Source organism: Volvox carteri, assembly GCF_000143455.1.
Source record: "Volvox carteri f. nagariensis unplaced genomic scaffold VOLCAscaffold_11, whole genome shotgun sequence".
Lineage (NCBI taxonomy): Eukaryota > Viridiplantae > Chlorophyta > Chlorophyceae > Chlamydomonadales > Volvocaceae > Volvox > Volvox carteri.
The window spans coordinates 138635-156255 of NW_003307554.1; the positions used below are offsets into that span (position 1 = coordinate 138635).

The following is a 17621-nucleotide window of genomic DNA, read 5'->3' on the forward strand; positions in this document are numbered from 1 at the left end:
GGATTAAGGCACAGAACGCATGTGGAGCACACATTCTTCTCGACAGACATCTGCATTTTCATTTGTTTTTATTGTAGCTCGTGGTACTGAGTTTAGCGGTGTATCGGAGATTTGCAATCGTTTCCACCCGAACCTATTCATTCATACGAGTATTGTGGGATAAACTGGACAAACTGCCGATGAAGTGTGGTAGGAAAACAGTGGGGCCTCGGCGACTGACTTGACTGGGTATTGCAATTGTGGCCCTGAGTGCTTGCCTCCCTACATTGCCAGAGTACGGTAAACAGGTGTGCAAGTTTTCCTGCTCCATGTCCTGGGATCGAAACCAATACGCACATGAGGCACTTGTAAGCGGTCCCTTTGCAAAGTTTTGTGTAAATTCCTTAAAAGTCATGTGCTTCCGGATGCCAGCCTGAGCCAATCCTGCCAACTCGACAGCCAATTCGACACCCTGAACACGCTCATTCGATACCCTGCAAGGCCAATTTGACACCCCGAACAGGTCAATTCGATACCCTGCCAGGCTAATTCGACACCCTGTTAGGCCAATTCGGCACCCGGACAGGCCAATTCAGGCCCAGTACAGCCCAATTCCGGGGCTCCACAGCGCAATTCGAATATCTCCGGCGAGCCTGCCAGAACAGTTCAAGACCCCGACGGACCAATTCTTTTGTCAGGAATAAAATCCAGGCTAATTCTGCGACAGAGCTCTTCCCTAATTCCAGCCCGAATCCTACCCTCCTTACAATCTGCAGGCTGTAACGCTGCCGTTCCATACCCAAACCTTTACCAGTACTAATAACTGAGCGGCAGCATCAATCCTGTACATATATGTGGTTATTAATGACCATTATCCTTGCTGGCGTAATGAGGTTCTGCCAATACTTCAATTCAACGGGAATACGGGATAGTGTTGCGCACCCCAACGGACGTTTCGGTTGACGGATGTTTTCTGGAAAAGCGCGCTGCGATTGGTACCATTCATTATTTCATCAGTTGAACCTTTACTGTACCAACATCCCTTGGGCCTTCCATCAGGCCCTTTCACAGGCCCTGCTGAGGTTCGCGTCGCCCAGCATACGGGGAACTTAAACGATTAAGAACACGGGAATCTGCCTCTGCTTCATACTAAGTACAACTAAGTATAATGGGGCCAATCGCAAGGACGCCAGCTGGGTGAGGTCGCCAGTCTTTGTTACTGCCTTTTACTGTGAAGCCGGTGTTGAAAATTAGTTGCACTTGTATATTACTTCTTACGTCTTTCAAAACAGGCATCCTTTGCGCATCCGAGTGGGCTTGCCGCGCTCACATCTTCGTGTCACGGCTACGGCCACAAAGCCCGCAGCAGGTCATTATCCTCCCGGGTTCTGAAGGGCTTCCTCGATAGGATATGAATGCTCTATGTAACGAATCTACTTGTTTGCGGTCGCAGGGGCCGTGGATATCGTGATGCGGTCACTGGACAACGGTAAGAGCGTTTTTGAGGTGTGGGCAATGCTGTGTACGTGGCAGAGCGTCTACAGTAGGCTGCCTGCCTGCCGTCCTGCGTATCAATGTGGGCGTGTTGACTGAGGAGCACGTGGCGCGTTGCACGATGCAGCAAAGTGTGTGTTTTGTGGTTCCTTGGGGCATCCCCTCTTTCCCCTACGAACATATCCGCACACGCATCTTCTTCCTGGCCCCAGGAACGGCACCCGGCAGGAACGGCAGTAGCGGGCTCGGTAGTGGGACATCATACAGCAGTGTATCCAGCGCTAACAGCCTCAGCAGCGTGGACCTGCCGAGCGGCAACGGCAACAATGCCAAGCCGCCGAGGGCTAACGAAGTGGTTCTAGCACGTGCGCCGTTACGCACATACATGCCCGCAGGTGCGGATTCCATGTACAATCCAAGTGCCGGACTGCACGTTGCGCGCGAATACTCGTTTCATGCAGACAACCCCAAACGTTATCACATCTCTCGCAGACCTGTAACGCGTAAATTCTCCATCAATTCCCCCACACCACCTCGCCTCACCGTGCTGATGAGATCCTCCACTTCCCCATTTGCTTTTCATCAACTAACGATGTATGTCCCCAACCCAACCCCCCAACCTTTTTAATCCCATACCTCACACTGGCTGGCTTGGTTCCCCTGTTGTTGTCGGTCGGTTGGATTGGTGTCCCGTTGTCCCGATTGGATGGCCGTCAGTCCGTGCCGCCGCTGCAGAGGTGGCAAAGGGCATTGCGGAGACCCGCGGGTCGGCGGCGTCTGCGTCTGCAGCGGATACAGAGCTGCTTGCCACACGCGTCCCTGCTGCCCTCTCCGCCACCAGCAGCAGCCCCTCCTGGACCGCGGCCGGAAGCTCGTCGAACGATGTTGGCGGCGGCCCCCTTGTGGAGGCTGAGGTGTTGGATCGGCCTGCGGAGACGGACTTCAAGTGGGCACAGGTTCGTCTGTGCTCGTGGTGGGGGTATACCAACTCCGGTTGAGTGATGTATGAATAGCTTAATGAGGCAGGGTAGGCGAAGTGTGTTGACGGGTCCTGATTATGCAGGACAACTACAACGCGACTCAACGCAACATCGACACCTGGCTGTTCTTCACTCTCTTCCGCTCCCGGCTGTGGCTGCTGGATCAGAAGTGGTCCTACCCGGGGGGCTTTACTGAGGCCAAGAGGGGCCAGAGGGCGAAGGGCCTAGCGAGGTACGGCAGCGCGTATACACACATGTTTTGGGTGATCCTGCGTGCCGCTGCGCTGCTCCACTGACCGCCATCCTCTGCCCCACACTGCCCAGGTACCTGCTGAACAGTGTGCTGCAGCTGGGGCCCACCTTCATTAAGAGTAAGTGCCATGCGGGGCAGCAGCGCCCCGGAGAGGCGAGGCGAAAGGAGAGCCACAGCCGGCGGTAGTGCCATCACCAGTAGCACGCAAGAATGGCGGGACACCCTGCATGCGCCGACATGGCCCATGTGTCAGCGGCTGGTCTTCACACGCTCACACGTGGGGCCATGTGTATTTCCCCCCCCCCCCCGAAACCTGCACGCACATGCACACACGCTCACCATTCCTAGATGTGCCTTTTCCTTTCCATTTCTTCCCGACCAGCTGGGCCATATCTTTGTTCAGTATGTCCTCCTCTCCCGTCCGCCCCTACCCCCAGTTGGTCAGTTGAGTTCCACCCGTTCCGACCTGCTACCCGCTGAGTTCGTGGAGGAGCTGTCAACGCTCCAGGTAGGGTGTGGGGTAGGGTTTCGTCGCGGTGCACGTGTGTATGTGGGGGAGAATGTGGTAGGTTGGGCCTGGGTACGGGAGGGGGCGCTTCCGCAGTGCTAGTGTGGCGCCAGCTCACCTCCTGTTGGCCTGCTTGGCTGTGCAAGAACACTTGGGCTGCACTGCTCGCCCCGTTAGGGTTCCTTTTGCCGTGTGGCTGCTTGCTCTGGCTCACTCGCGCACCCCGCACTCCCCTCTTCTCACAAACCCCGCGGCCTCCAGGACCGTGTTCCCGCGTTCGCCGCCTCTAAAGCCATCTCCATAATTGAGAAAGACCTGGGCCGACCCATCTCCCAGCTCTTCGCATCATTCGACCAGCGACCCATCGCCGCGGCCAGTCTGGGGCAGGTGGGGCCCGGGGGCACAAGCACGGCGTGCGGCTCCGACCACTGCCTGCTGATGGAGGGAAGGGAGGGAGGAAGGGGCCTGAGGCCGCGAATAGGTGTGTGGGAGATCCGGTTTTCTGTGGTTTGTGCAATGTCCATTTTAGGAGCGTGAAAGTTTCCAAGCACCTTTCGGCATCATGCTGCAGGCGCGAAGTGCGGCTACCCTAAGACCTTGTAAACCGGGTTGTGGTGGGGCGTACATTATTGCCGTGATCAGTTCTCAACGAGGAATGCTTTGTGAACGCTAGTCATCAGCTCGCACTGATTAGCTTCCTGCACCCTCACGCCCTCACGCCTACCATTTGGGCTTGTGGCTGCTCGGATGGACGCTCCGGGTTTAGTGGGTCTTAACAGGTTCAACAATACGGAACGATAATTGGATCCCGAATCCACTCCTGTAAATCAGTTGGTTAGCCGTTCCCTCCCTTAGGGTTTTAGGTCCCCAACTGCCCTCCAATGCCCCATTCCCCTACCCCCCTTCCGCCCCTTTTTCCCTCCGGCTCAGGTCCATCGCGCCGTGTTGTTCAGCGGTGAGGAGGTGGTGGTCAAGGTGCAGCGACCCGGACTGAAGCAGCTGTTCGACATTGACCTAAACAACCTGAGGATTCTGGCGGAACAGCTGGACAAGGGGGATGAAAACAGGTGGAGCTAGGGGCCGCCACCGCAGCAAATGGGGAAGAAGGGGCTGGCATGGGCCGCTGGGTCATGACGTACAACCCCCACAACACGACCACCACGTAATTCCTCGCAGTCCCTGATCGCAGTCCCAGATTTATTGCGCCTCTGGGGTTTGCGCCCCACCCATCAGGGCAGCCACTTATCCCACGGACCCCGTTCCCCAACCCAACCCATCCCATGCGTGCACTACATTTATCTCCCTTCCGTCCCCCGATCTCCGCTTGAAGGGACTTCAAGGGTATCTACCAGGAATGCGCCACCGTGCTGTACCAGGAAATCGACTACCTGAACGAGGGGAGGAACGCGGACAGGTTCAGGTGCGTGGTAGTGGGTGGGTGGTTGTGGGTGGGTGGGTGGTTGTGGGTGGCTGGCGGACAACCTGGGGGAGCCTCGGGGCTGTGGTGCTCTCCCCACGGGCTAATCGATTATTGGCACACTCACTCATTCTTTGGGCGTCGGCAGTTGGAGAGTTCTGTTGAATTTGCATCGTCATATGAGTCCCCACCCACCCACCGACCCACTTATCACCCACCCGACCTCCAACACTACCCCCCCGTGCACCTCTCTCCCGCTCCAGACGTAACTTCCGTGTGGATGCCTCGTGGGCTCGTGCGCCCAAGGTGTACTGGGAGTACTGCAGCCCCCGTGTGCTGGTACTGGAGTACCTGCCGGGTGAGATGGGGGGGAAAGGGGGAGGGGGATAAGACGAACCACTGGCGAGTGAAGCAGATACCAGAGATAGACAGATAGGTGGAGGGGGAGGGGGAACGAAGGAGAGGACATCAGCGAATGTGGGACGATACGGCGCCTGGGTGCGACGGTGGATATGAGCTGCATTTGAGATGGTCGACTGATGTGTGTGTTGTGGGGAGCTGGACAGGATCCCACGAAGACCTTCGCTTCGCCTGCCACCGCATCCTCCTACTCGATTGCTTGTGATCGCCCCCTTATACACCTCTTGTCGGGTCCCGTAAGAGGAGTTCATGCTGTCACATCTTCCAATTATTTCTCCACACATGCACTACCCAACCCGCGCATCGCTTCAACCTCTAGGCGTCTCCAGCCGCTCACTTCTCCGGGCTTAGGGTCCGGGTTCGGATTCGCTGCTAATCATGATTATATTCGCCCCGATAGAGACACACACATCGCCCTCCTCCTCACCCGACCAGGTGCCAAGATTAGCGATAAGGCCCGGCTGCAGGCGGCAGGACTGGATCTAGACACCATTGCTCGCAGGGCCACGGAGGCCTACCTGATCCAGATCCTCAAACACGGATTCTTCCATGCTGACCCGTGGGTTTTCCTGTGGACGTTAGGTTTTCATTTTTTCGCTAGACCCTAGCTGGGCGGGCTGGCGAGCGTGGACCCGTAGCATGACGCTTCTGGGTAGACTCCATGCAACGTGGCGATGTGGGGCATGCCTAAAGCCGTGGGCTGTAATGCCGTAAGAGGCAAGCATGAAACCTAAACTGCGATGCCATCTTCAGTAAGGTGCCGTGTTGGTTTTTTGTGCGGCACGTAGCCTTGCACCCTGAATCGCCTTGCAGTCGGTACGTACTGCCACTCACCCAAATCCCCCCCTCACACACAAGCACTTGTGCCTTGCCAGACCTTCTTCGGGATTCCTGTTAAGGGGATGTAGGCCAGCGAGGTTTCCTGAGGCCGCAGCAGCTCCCCGGGGAGCGGTACAGCCAGCGCAGCTTTCCGGCCCCCGGGGGTGTGGGTCGAAGCTTGCTTGAAAGAGAAGGGTTGTCGTCCCCCGGGGGGTCCCCGTTTCCCCACCACCGGCGATGCCTTGTGCACACACACACACACACATATCACACCCCTCCAAATGCTAAAACCCTACACACCTCCCGCCGTGTTTCCTGCAGCCATCCTGGCAATGTTAGTGTGGACACTCGGACAGGTGAGGGGAAGCATAGGTGTATGTATGTACGTATGTATGTATGCTTGTCTGTTACAGAGGGAGGCGACCACCCTGGAGGGTTTCCCGGGTCACGGCTCCCTGTGGACTGCGAGATGAGGGGGTGCTGTGGGTCCACTACGTGTTGCTCTCCCGGCGGCGTGACCCTGGGTGGTCATGTGGCACCACCCCGGCTCATCCCGGTTCGTCAAAGGACCCTTGGACCCTCAGCCGCGACCGCGGGGCCTGGGGGACCTTCCGCTGCCCTACGGCCCCTTTTTCAGGGCTGTTTCCCCATTCCACCAACCATCATATGCTGTATCTCCCCGCGGTGGCCCCATCCCTCAGGCGACCTGCTGTTTTATGACTTTGGCATGATGGGTGAAATCGTACCTGACGTACGAACACGACTGCTGGTGAGGACTAGGGCGGGGGAGGGGGAGGGGGAGGATAGATGCCGGTAGCCAAGACACCCTCGGCGTGAATCCATAGTGGGCAACGTGGACGCGGATGCGGATGGAGAAACGTGTGTTTTCAATGCCATACCCTGCTCAAGGGGCGCTAAAACCCTGCCACCTAAGCTCTCCGCTCTCGTCCGAACCTGAAACTCGGTCCGTGTCCCTCTGCGTGGTTGCCGTGTAGGACGAGCCTAGCCTTCGATACCCCCGGGCGCGTGTGCCCCAGCTGCGGTTCCCTGATGCACTGCAGCCCTCCCATCCGTCTCGTACTGTACACACACACATCCACACGCACGCACCACGCTGCTTGGCGTGCGCTATGTACCTAGCTTTGCTGGCATTCCCCCTCCGGACACCCTCCCACCCTCCATTGGACAATCCATCTATCGCTGGTATCTGCTTCAATCGCCTGCAGTTCGTCTTACCCCCGCTCACCCCCCTCACCCGGCCGGTGTCCTTCTCCTTCCGCCCGACAGGACGTCTTCTACGGTGTTTACCGGAAGGACACAGACCAGGTGCTCAGGTGGGTACGGGCGGACATGGACGCTGCGGAGCCGGTGGGTGGTGGTGTGTGTGTGTAGGGGGGGGAAGAGACATGTAACACAGAAGTCAAGGAGGGAAAGTACTGCCGACCTCCAGCGCACCAACTGCCGGAGTTGTCGGGGTGGCGGGGCCTGGGAGGGGTATAGGCGGATACCGGTGCAACTTTTCGAGCCCGCTTGAGCAGGGTTGAACAGGGGGGGTTGAGCGGTATGCACCGACGTTTTCTTCCTGGCTACGGACAGTCTCCCTGTATGTATTATCGTAGAAACGGTATGCCTCGTCGCCGCGTGGGACCCTGTTCTCCGTATTGGGTTCCCTTTCCCTTCCCCTCTTCCCAAACCCCTCCCTATCCCTCCCCCTCCCCCTCCCCTCCCTCCCTCCGCTCCCTCCCCACTTTCAGGGCCCTGGTGGCTCTTCAGGTGATCAAGCCCACCGGTGATTCTCTGAGCCTGCGTCGGGCCATCAACTACTTTATCGAGAACCTATCACGACAGGCGGAGAGGCAGGAGACCATTCAGGTGGGGGGGACATGCGGGTATGTACGGCACTTGGCTCGCTCTCCGGAGGTCCGCCCGCTGATCTGGACACACCTGCAGTGCAGTGCCTCCTGCCATCCTGCCTCCGCACTCACCCCCTTCCGGGTAGTCGTATCCACATTCGGGTAGCCTCTGGAGTTACTGCTTGTGTCTCCCTTCCCTCCCCCCTCCCCCCTTCCCCTCCCCCCTCCCCCCTCCCCCCTCCCCCCTCCCCATTCCATCCCGTGTATTCCCCAGGCTATTGGCGAGGACCTCTTCGCCATTGCTCTGGACCAGCCGTTCAGGTGGCCGCGGGAGTCCGCGGAGGACTGGGAGGGCAGCTCGCCGGGCCTGAACCCGGGAGCGCGGGGTCGGGAGTGAGGGAGGTTAGGGTGTTGTGGAGCACGGGCGGGAGAGGGGAGGCGCACCTTTAGTGGGGCTGAGTCCACGACCCTCCTAAGGCACACGCGTCATGAGGATCAGTCCCGCTGCCCGCGCTCCCCGCATCTTACCTCTCCTACAGAGCACATGTTATCCATATCCACACACGCAGCTAGTGAAATAAAGCCACCACCCAGACGTCCTCACACCCGCACCCGCACCCACATCCGCCCAACCGGCCGCCAGGTTCCCTGCCACCTTCACCTTCGTTCTCCGCGCCTTCTCCACCCTGGAGGGCATTGGCAAAACCCTCAACCCCAACTACCGCTTCAACGAGGTCGCCCAGCCATACGCGGCGGAGCTGCTGCAGCTGCAGGACGCAACCGGGGCCCGGGGAGGGGCGGCGCTGCTGGAGCAGGTGTGGGTGTGTGCGTGTGGATGTGGGTGTGCTGGTATGTAGGAGGGAGCTGTGTGTGCGCGCATACGCTCATGGTGGGCGCCGTGACAACTGTATCAGAACAAAGGCCGTACAGCCTGTCCAGAAGACATTGCAAGCGCTGGGAATGTTTTCCCGAAAGAGGGCGGAATAGTCGGGGGGGTCTGTGGGACCTCGGGCCGGCGGGCCTCCCTCCGCCTTGCTCCCCAGGGAGTTGCTTCCCTCAATTACCCTTGATTCCCACTTATCACACTCCCCTACCCGCCTCCTCTTTCTGGATGCCATCCTGCTCTCCGCAGGTCCAGCAGCAGGCCAGCGAGCTGGGTGCTGCTGCAGCCGCCATGCCCCTACGTATTCGCCGCATTGAGGCCACCGTAGCCCAGTTGGAGACGGGGGACCTGAAGCTGCGAGTGCGGGTGCTGGAAGGGGAGAGGGCGGACCGCAGGGCGGGGGTGCTCCAGGTATACAGGCACATCCGGGAGTAAGGAGGAGTGGGGACGGGAGCTGCGGACCGACAGGGAAACAGGAAACGGGGGGAACCCGGAGGGGTATGCAAGCCGATGTCGGGAACTCTTGAGTGTTGTAATCCTTCCGGGCTCTTAGATCACGTGTTTAGTGCACGATACTTTCCCTTCCACCGCTCCGACCCCTCAGCCCCACCGCTCCCCGCTCCAGTGCCTCGGCGCCACCGTCCTGCCGCAACTTTCCCCCTCCATCGCTTCCATAAACGCCCTACCCCGCGCCCTACCCCGCCCTACCCCGCGCGCCCAGATGGCCACCCTGAACACGGTGGCATGCATGGGGCTGCTGAACGTGGGCACCATGTTGGCCATCAACAGCGGCGGCCCAGGAGCAGCAGCGGCGGTGGCGACGGGGGGTATGAATCTGGAGGGCCCTGCGGCTCTGTGTCTGGGCCTGTCCGCGGTGTTTGGAGTGCTGGTCTTCCGAGGCCTCAAGAGGGTGCAGCGGCTGGACAAATTTGAGAAGGAAATCAAGGGCTAGGAGAGGGGGCTAGGGGGGTGGTAGTAGTTGCGCCAGGGTGGAGAGCGAACGGCTGGATGACACGCTGTGGGGCGGCCTGTTTGTTGCCGAGCATGCGTTCGGGGGTTAGGATTAGAGGCTTGCTGCGGTACTGCCAATAACCCCACCGTCGTGGGTCAGAGTGAAATGTACTGGTTGTATGCAAAGAGGGGCTGTCGCTTTCGGTGCTACGTTCAAGCGAAGTACGAGGAGAGTTTCGGAGCAATTGCTGCCGGTTGAGTCCATGGGATGGGATAATTTCATAATCGATATTATTAACATGATCAATTATTCGTTGTCGCGCTGTTATGGAAATGTTTGTTCAAGTTGTATGCACTGTCCACACGCATCGTACGGTTGTTGAGTGTATTCCCTTGTACAAGGGGAGAGCGAGAGAGAGCACGTGTCTGGGTGGCGGTCACGCACCGGCGCGTCTCCAGGAGGGGAGGTGCGCTGCGGTCGTGATGGCCGTTGTTTCCCGTCGTTGCGGTTTGTGTTAAGGTTTGGTCATTTTTTGGAGAGGCAGTTGTGCCTTATGCGGGTGTGAAGAGGGAGCGAGGTACAGGAGAGCCGGAGAGCGTTCAAGTGTTGGAGAGCACTCGAAGTCGTACATGGGTCATTTTTTGTTACATGCGGGGCTCCTGGTCTGGCGGTGTGCGCGGGAGCTTTCTTCCGTGTAGCCATGTGGGTGAGAGAGGCGTCGGGAGGTCCTCCTATCCCCCTGACGGGATGCCCCCAAGCCACACACGCAACAAGTCCAGGCTGCCATCGAAGCAGCCCGGAGCACTTGGGTCTCCCCGGGCAAGGTCGCGTCCGCGGATGGATTGCACCAGCTATCCTTGAAACATGTGTGTTGCAAACCCGCGGCAGCAGGGGCCATTGGCGGTGAAGTTGAAATCAAACGGCGGGCCTCTGGGCGCACACATGCGAGAAAGAGGGATCACATTCATGGGTGTTTAGTGGCGCGCACAAGAAGTTGCGAGCGCATGGGCAGGGGAAGGGGCAGGAGGCTGTGGCCCTACACCGCCTCGGTGCGATGCGGTTGGTGAGTGTGTCTGCGGGTTGTAGAGCGCCTCGTGGGCTCGGGCCGCAGCTGAGGTTGGGCCGCAGCTGAGGTTGTGCGTGCCTGTCCGCCGTACGTAACAGGATGGCTGGATGGACGAGCGGTTGGATGGATGGCGGGTTTTACCTGGCAGGTGGACGGATGAGTTGAGTACGGGGAACTGGGAGAATTACGACCGGCTGCTGTACCTGGGACAGCCTGACGGCCCCATTGTCGCGGCGGTGTGCATGCGCCCCATGATGGCTCAGGAGTCAGTGCAAGTATTTTGCGTTGGACGATGGGTTCCATTAGCGGAGTGTAGGAAGACGTGTATGTGGGGAATTCGAGTAGAGTATCGGGTATGGAGTATGCTTTGGTTTGTGACCTTGGTTTGCAGGACGACGCTAGTGAACCTGCACTTGTGCCCAGCAATAGATGTATTGGCTGCCCCACCGAGGTTGTTGTTGGCCGCCTCTCCTCAGCGCTGTTGAAGGACACTTCCCCCGTGTCTGACCCGTAGCTTGTTGCTCCCTGGACGTGCTCCTGGTATGTGGGTTTGCCCCTCTACCTGCACCTGGGTTCCATGACACCTGGGCGCCTCCATACTGACACTGAAAGTCATGGGATAGCAGCAGGGGCATGTGCTTCGTGTGCTAAGTGGGAGTGGCAGTTTGCAACGGGTTCTTCAACAGCAATCGGCAAAGGCCGACATGCAATACACGTTATGCGCTCTCACGTCCCGCGCGGTGAGCTCGTTGCTGATTAGCACGGTATCGCTGTGCAGTGCGGCAAGGGGCTTTCATGAAGTACGATTCGGTAGGAAGAGTAGTGCACCGGCCTTAAAGGGACGGGGTCTCAGTGCACCAGCAGCAGTGCCACGACAACAATCAGTGCAACCGAGGCGGAATGCCGAATAAAGCATTCCTCTCGCAAACAACCTATTCAGTGTTCCTGTAACGATAGCGACACAACCGGTGAACATCATACAAACCGGGCAAAGGGGCAAACGAACCAACTAGCCGCCAAGCGCAAAGCCCCATACGCCTAAGCTGGTGAAGAAGGTACCACGGCATTACGTGGTGGTAAGAAAACCCAATAGCCGGCAGGCTCTTCTACAATGAGGGGGTTGAACAAATGGAAAGCTACAGCCGTTCCGTCTGCGTTCGCTATTTCCTGCTGCGTTCCTGCTGCGTTCGCTCATCGACCTACTCCAGGGGGGAATATCAACTATACGGCAGCCGCCGGTGCGGTGTGGCAACATGCACGCCGTGCCTAGCCATTGCCGCAACACGCGAAAGTAGGAAACAGTATCGTCATTATCTCGTCCATGGTGCCGTATCCGTACAACGCACGGCAAACCTCACACAAAGAAAGGAAAAGACACGGCGTGAGCTTGCCGGTACCATTCACATCCAGCCATATGCCAGCATGTTGCAAGCCATACCGCTCGGTTACTTCGGAATTCACCCGGACCAACAGTTTTCTAGACATTCTTCTTCGCGGCTCCTCTCGCTGCCATTCCCTTCCGTGCACTCACAACAACCCCAGATACAGAAGCTATCGCACCGATGTGTTCGAATATCCTCCAAACCAAATCGGTTTTTTTCCAGCCATCCGTTGCCATGGTCATCGCTGCCCACCGGCCTGAACCCTGGACTAGCCATTGCTGCTCCCATCTGCCTCACTCAACTGTTCTTCGTACGCAAGAACCTCCAGCCTACATTAAAGCTACCACCACAGGAATAGGTTGCAAACTGTACAACCCGACTACAACATAGCGTTGTTGCCTTTTCGAAGTGGTCGGCTTATTCAATCGCTTTGGTGGGGCAAGACAAAGACACCCTCTCACAAGCCCTCGCCACGCAACTGCCTGAAAGGCCCTATTCGTGCAGCATACGGCACTGCAATTGTCAACCAACGCAACAGCATCAGCACTGCCAGGCCCGCCCACACCAACCACAGTTGCTCCTCAGACGCCAGCTGCGGCGCGCCGCCTGGCGCCGCCGCCATCGGTTCCGACGCGCCCACACCCAGCGGCCCCGCAATCCAATGTACGGCACCGCCACCAAATTGCATGAGCGCTATTGCGGGCAGTGCAGCTAAGGCCATGGATACGGCAGCGTACCGGAAGCCGCCCGCCCCGTACAAGATGCCGTCCCATGCCATGGCCAACACTGTGATTGGCTGTGTGGCTGCAATGACCGGGAAGAGCGCTGTGGACGGGAGGGATGGGTGTCTTAATGAACTGAGCAGCGAAAGTGGAATGGAGGGTCGCGTATGCGTGTGCGTGTGCGCGCGCGGACGAACAGGGGGGTTGAAGTTACGATAAGGAAGGAAACACTTGTACTTACGTCTGTGTGTATGTATGTGTGTATGTCGGGGATGTGGCACGCTAGCATGGCCAGCAGTAGAAGCACGAAAGCGAAAAAAAGCGATGACATTATGTGAGGCAAGCACGTAACATCACTTACGGAAAACCCCATAGGGTATCCCCTTTTTTGGCGGGCTCTCAACACGTATACCCCCCCCCTCCTCTTCGCCCTTCGCACCTTCCCCACCCCACACCCCGTCTCAAGGACTCACGATCTCACGAGACCCGATGACGACTACACCACAAACATGTCGGTAACCCAATGACGGGCTTTACTACCGGAACCGCGTGTCCATGACTTCCTCGCTTAGGACTCACTCACTGGGGGCAGTTGAGGACTTTGGACGCCGATAGTTTATTCCTCGTTTCCTTGCATATGATTCCCCCCACCTACCTCCCACTAGCCTCAGCACCTCCGGGTCTGAACTGAACACTCCGGGCAGCTGGGCCCCACAAGCCGCCAGGCCGCCCGCCAGCAGCAGCCCCAGTCCCACACTGAGACTGCCCACCCTGCCCGCCACCATGCGGGCTCCTGACACACTGCCTGATCCCAGGTCACGAGCCATGAGCGACTGGGCCGCAACCGCCAGAGCATCCGCGAGCAGGGAGCAGGCTAGCCATAGCTGTGATCGGAATGGCCAGGGACGATTATGACGAGGGGAGGGGTGAGGAGCGGAAGAGGAAAAAGGTCAACGAAGGGTGAAAAGCCGAACCGGAGTCCAGAGTGGGCCGAGGGAGGGTAGGCCACGTGGCGGCCAAACGGAGATGTGGCCACTACCACTAAGAGAGAGGGCGCATAGGCCGGACGTATAGGTGCTGAAGTGATGATAAGCTGAACCCGGACAGTGCGAGAGGACATGCGTGGAGAACGAGTCAGCGGGTACCAACCAGGGCCGGCGGCACGTCCCTAACCGCAGATCCCGGGGGTCATCTAAAATCGCTAATCATCGCCCCCTCACCTCGCTGCTCCAAGATGTCACCTCACTCTCACCCTCAACCCCCACCCCACCTGGAAGCATATCTGGTGGCTCGCAGTCACCGCCGCCCCCGCCCGGGCCACCAGCGTGGTAGCGAACGCGTACGTGGCGCTCACGGAGACGCTGCGGAGAACCAGGAAGCCTGCAGGGGGGAAAGAAAAAAGACATGCCGTAAACGTTTTTAGCTGTACATGGTTGCAGAGCCAGGTATGCAAGCGCCGGTCCTTGTGTCCTGAGCCTGATGGGCTGGAGGGGCCGGACAAAAAGACATGACCCATCCCCAACACATGACATACGAATCCAATTCTGGGGTAGGTCAGGAGCGACTTGGTTGAGATCAGCTCACCAAACGGAGACGGATGGCCGAATATATTCCACCGGCCAGACACATTGACACTTAGCCAGCCGGGCACCCACCCGTATATTTTTGGGTGGTTGATAGGCTTTTGACCGACGACCACCCAACCAGCCAGCAGGCGCAAGGCACATACGTACCTGTGGGCTTAAACAGCGGCAGCACGTCCGTCACCTGAGACCAGCTCCAACCCTGGGCTGGCTGTCGGGGCTGTTTCTGCTGTTGCACCTGCTGCACCTGCCCGTGCCCCTGCGCTTGCGGGGTATGCAGCACGAGTTTCCGTCTGAGCTCTCGGGCCATGAGCACCAGGGGTATGGCCTGAGCCGCCACTGTGGCGACTGCGGCCCCCACCGCTCCCAGTCCCGCCCCGAATATGAGCATGGGTGCCAGGGCGATGTTGATGGCATTGGAGACCAGGGTGGCTTGAAGGGGGGTGCGCGTGTCCTGTAGCCCGCGGAACACACCCTGCGTAAGGGGGGGTGGGGGGAAGGGGCATGAAAGAATGCTGCTGCTGCTGGCTGAATCAGCTCCCTCCCGATCGCTCAGGAACGGCAGGGTGAGGGTGGGGATCTGATGGCAACGCAAAAAAGGCGGGATAGAGGACCGGTAGAGAAGGCCACACCGGGGGATGCGGGCAGACCTCCCCCGGGATTAGGAACCCCGCGGGGCCACTGTCCGAGTCCCCTGCACGATTACCAGCACACCTCCACTCATACCCATGACATAGCGTGGTGGATGGCGGGGAACCAAAAACCTTGCAAATATTAAGATTTGCCTGCTGTCGATCGGTTCGTAAAAGCGACCACCGCAATCAGCCATCAAACGCCTATTAACAGCTACAAACGGCTATTAACGACTACCTAGGAACGGCTTAGGGCGTGGAGTGCAAAGCGCCGCAGGGATGTGTGACTCCAGTTACTGCTCAGATTGGCCCCCAACCCATGCCCATCCCAAGCCACTCCACCTCTCCCCAACCGTCACCTGCAACGTGAGCATGAGTATGGTGACTGGCGCCCCAACCGCCCGCACCAGCAGGAAGCCCAGAGCGGGTTGGGCCACTGGGGAGGTGGCCGTCACACCCCACATAGCCACCAGCCGAGGACCCGCACCCACCAGCAGCACAGCCTGCAACAACCCCACAAGTACCGCCAACCAAATGCACGCGGATGCAGCACGCGCCTGCGCCGAGACAGCCGCCACGGCGGCTGCTCCTGCCGCCTCAGCAGCCGCCCCCGCTGCAGCTGCAGCCGTGCCGCCGGCACCGTTACCTGTGCCGCTGTCGTCGTCTCCCACAGCTGCGGTGGCGACAACAGGGCGGCCGGTATCCGCTACCGCCGAGTCAGCGTCGAGGTGGGGCACGGCGGCTGCTGCGGCAGCGCCGGCCTTCACACAAGCCGCCGCCGAGAGAGCTGCCGCCGCCGTCGAAGCTGTATTGTTGGCGGCCGTGCCCCCAGCGCCGATTGCCGCCGCGGCCGCTGCCTCCACTGCCCTTCGCGCCTCCCCAGTTGCCTTTGCCACCGCGCTAGTTGTTACAGCTAGTAAGGGTACGTTGAAGAGTTTGGTGGCTGTGTTGAAGATGCTGAGGGCCACCCCCACTGCCGCGAGCTGGGCTGAACCCGCCCGCCCCATGTAGGCGCTGTCCACCAGGCCCGCGATGGGGTCAGCGGCCAAGGTGGCCAGCATCTGGGGAAACGTACGAAACCGCAAGAGACTCAGGCCTGCTTAGACGCCTCCAAGACACGAGGTAAATCACCCGGCCAGCAATACAGCGCAGTACATCTGTTCATGTTTGCTTTGGAGATACTGGAATTCGTTAGCCCGCAATGATTATTCGAATAACCACTTTAACGTTTTTGCCGAAATATGTGAACAAAGCTGCGCTTCCTGGAGCAGCCTGCTGTGGTGCAGCAGTGTACCCACCCGCCCAGGTTCAGATGCTCCACAATCCCATAGCATGCAACCGACATAGGACCGAAGGGGTGAGGCGGTGGGGTGCGTATTACAAGGGCCAGGCAGGGGGCAGGACGCGCGGAAGGGTGGGAGGATTCCGAGTTTGGATGCGCGGGAACACGGCACAACGGTTCAGTCCAATGAGATGCAACACGACGTAGCACAGACCTGACCTGGAAAACCAAGGTAATAATTGAAGGCGAGAGGGCCTTGCAGCTTGCATGCTTATTAAAGGAACGACCAGGGAGAGCAGGAATACACCCGCCACGGGGCTCAGGTCCACAACACCGCAACACATGCCAGAGCCCATCGGCGTACACTTATAAGCAATCATTCCTTATTACCCTAACCGCACCTCGCCCCTCGCTCACCGGCAGCCCAATCGACAGAATCTCCGCATCCAGAGCACGGATCTCATTGTAGGGAGGGGCGCTTGGTCCCCTACCGCTAGGAGGGACGCATCCTTGCGGGTCTGCGGGGCTTGTGGGCACATTACCTTCGACGGACACCTCCGTAGTAGCGACCTCCGCCAGGTGCCTGCATGGCGATTAAGCTGCCTACTGAGTCGCGCCATGTTGCCGCATGACCGTTGGGCAATCGAAGGCAACGGTGCACGGCAACGTGGAGCAACACTGAGTCCGTATAGAAACATAAACGTTGAGAGAAGTATCGCGGCAACACACAGTTCGATTGGGGGTTAGCGCGCATTTCGTTTTAGCCCACGGCCGCACCTAACTTGCGCCGTACCTTGGCGAGTGAGCCTCCACATCCCGCGGGGCGTTGGCTATCGAAGTTCGCACTTGCTGCGGTTCCTCAACAGAAGCCTTTGTTAGCAGCGTCCATCTAGCACGGAGCCATGGCCGTGCGCGGGGTGATGACCGAAACGGGTCGCTTTTATACCGGTATTGAGACATCGGTCGAGTTCTAAGTAGGCTTAAAGTTGTGAATTCTTGCCCGTGTGGAGGCGCACATCTTAGGCTTGAGTTCCTGCCCAGCTGACCAATCTCTTTCGGAACGCCCAAGTTGCGGCGCGGTAACCACCCCAGGTCGTGACCCATGATCGAATTAATCTTCGACATCATCAATTAACTTTCAACACCATCCTCAATGAGTTGCGTGACTGAGGCAAATGCAACACCTGTGTTGACGTACTTGATGTTGTTGACAAAGAAGGCACAGTAGTAACACACCATATCCAGAGAAACCCCCCAATGCAAGGTGTAATGTTTTGTTGGCACATTCTCCTTCAGTGCAATGTTTCCGCTGGACTGTATCCGTACGGCCGCTAGGATTTCTCCAAGCCTGTGACATCCTTATATAGTTCTGTGCATTCGCCAACTGTGGTTTTGA

The 17621-nt window shown here is 58.6% G+C and overlaps 2 protein-coding genes across 2 annotated transcripts; one reads left to right on the forward strand and one right to left on the reverse strand.

The window, feature by feature from the left end:
- Positions 1-2530: 2530 nt before the first annotated feature.
- Positions 2531-9558, forward strand: VOLCADRAFT_58671 (uncharacterized protein; the record flags this gene model as incomplete). Its single annotated transcript, XM_002948609.1, has 16 exons — positions 2531-2685; positions 2778-2824; positions 3144-3214; positions 3476-3601; positions 4145-4281; positions 4545-4634; positions 4895-4989; positions 5487-5610; positions 6192-6226; positions 6572-6639; positions 7158-7204; positions 7625-7742; positions 7998-8044; positions 8367-8538; positions 8856-9017; positions 9328-9558. 16 exons carry the CDS (start codon positions 2531-2533, stop codon positions 9556-9558), a joined length of 1725 nt encoding a protein of 574 aa, XP_002948655.1.
- A 2905-nt stretch (positions 9559-12463) lies between these two features.
- Positions 12464-17353, reverse strand: VOLCADRAFT_88992 (uncharacterized protein; the record flags this gene model as incomplete). Its single annotated transcript, XM_002948732.1, has 7 exons — positions 12464-12831; positions 13384-13612; positions 13999-14108; positions 14462-14786; positions 15303-16004; positions 16643-16808; positions 17019-17353. The coding sequence occupies 7 exons, from the start codon at positions 17351-17353 to the stop codon at positions 12464-12466; spliced, it is 2235 nt and encodes a 744-aa protein (XP_002948778.1).
- Positions 17354-17621: the final 268 nt, after the last annotated feature.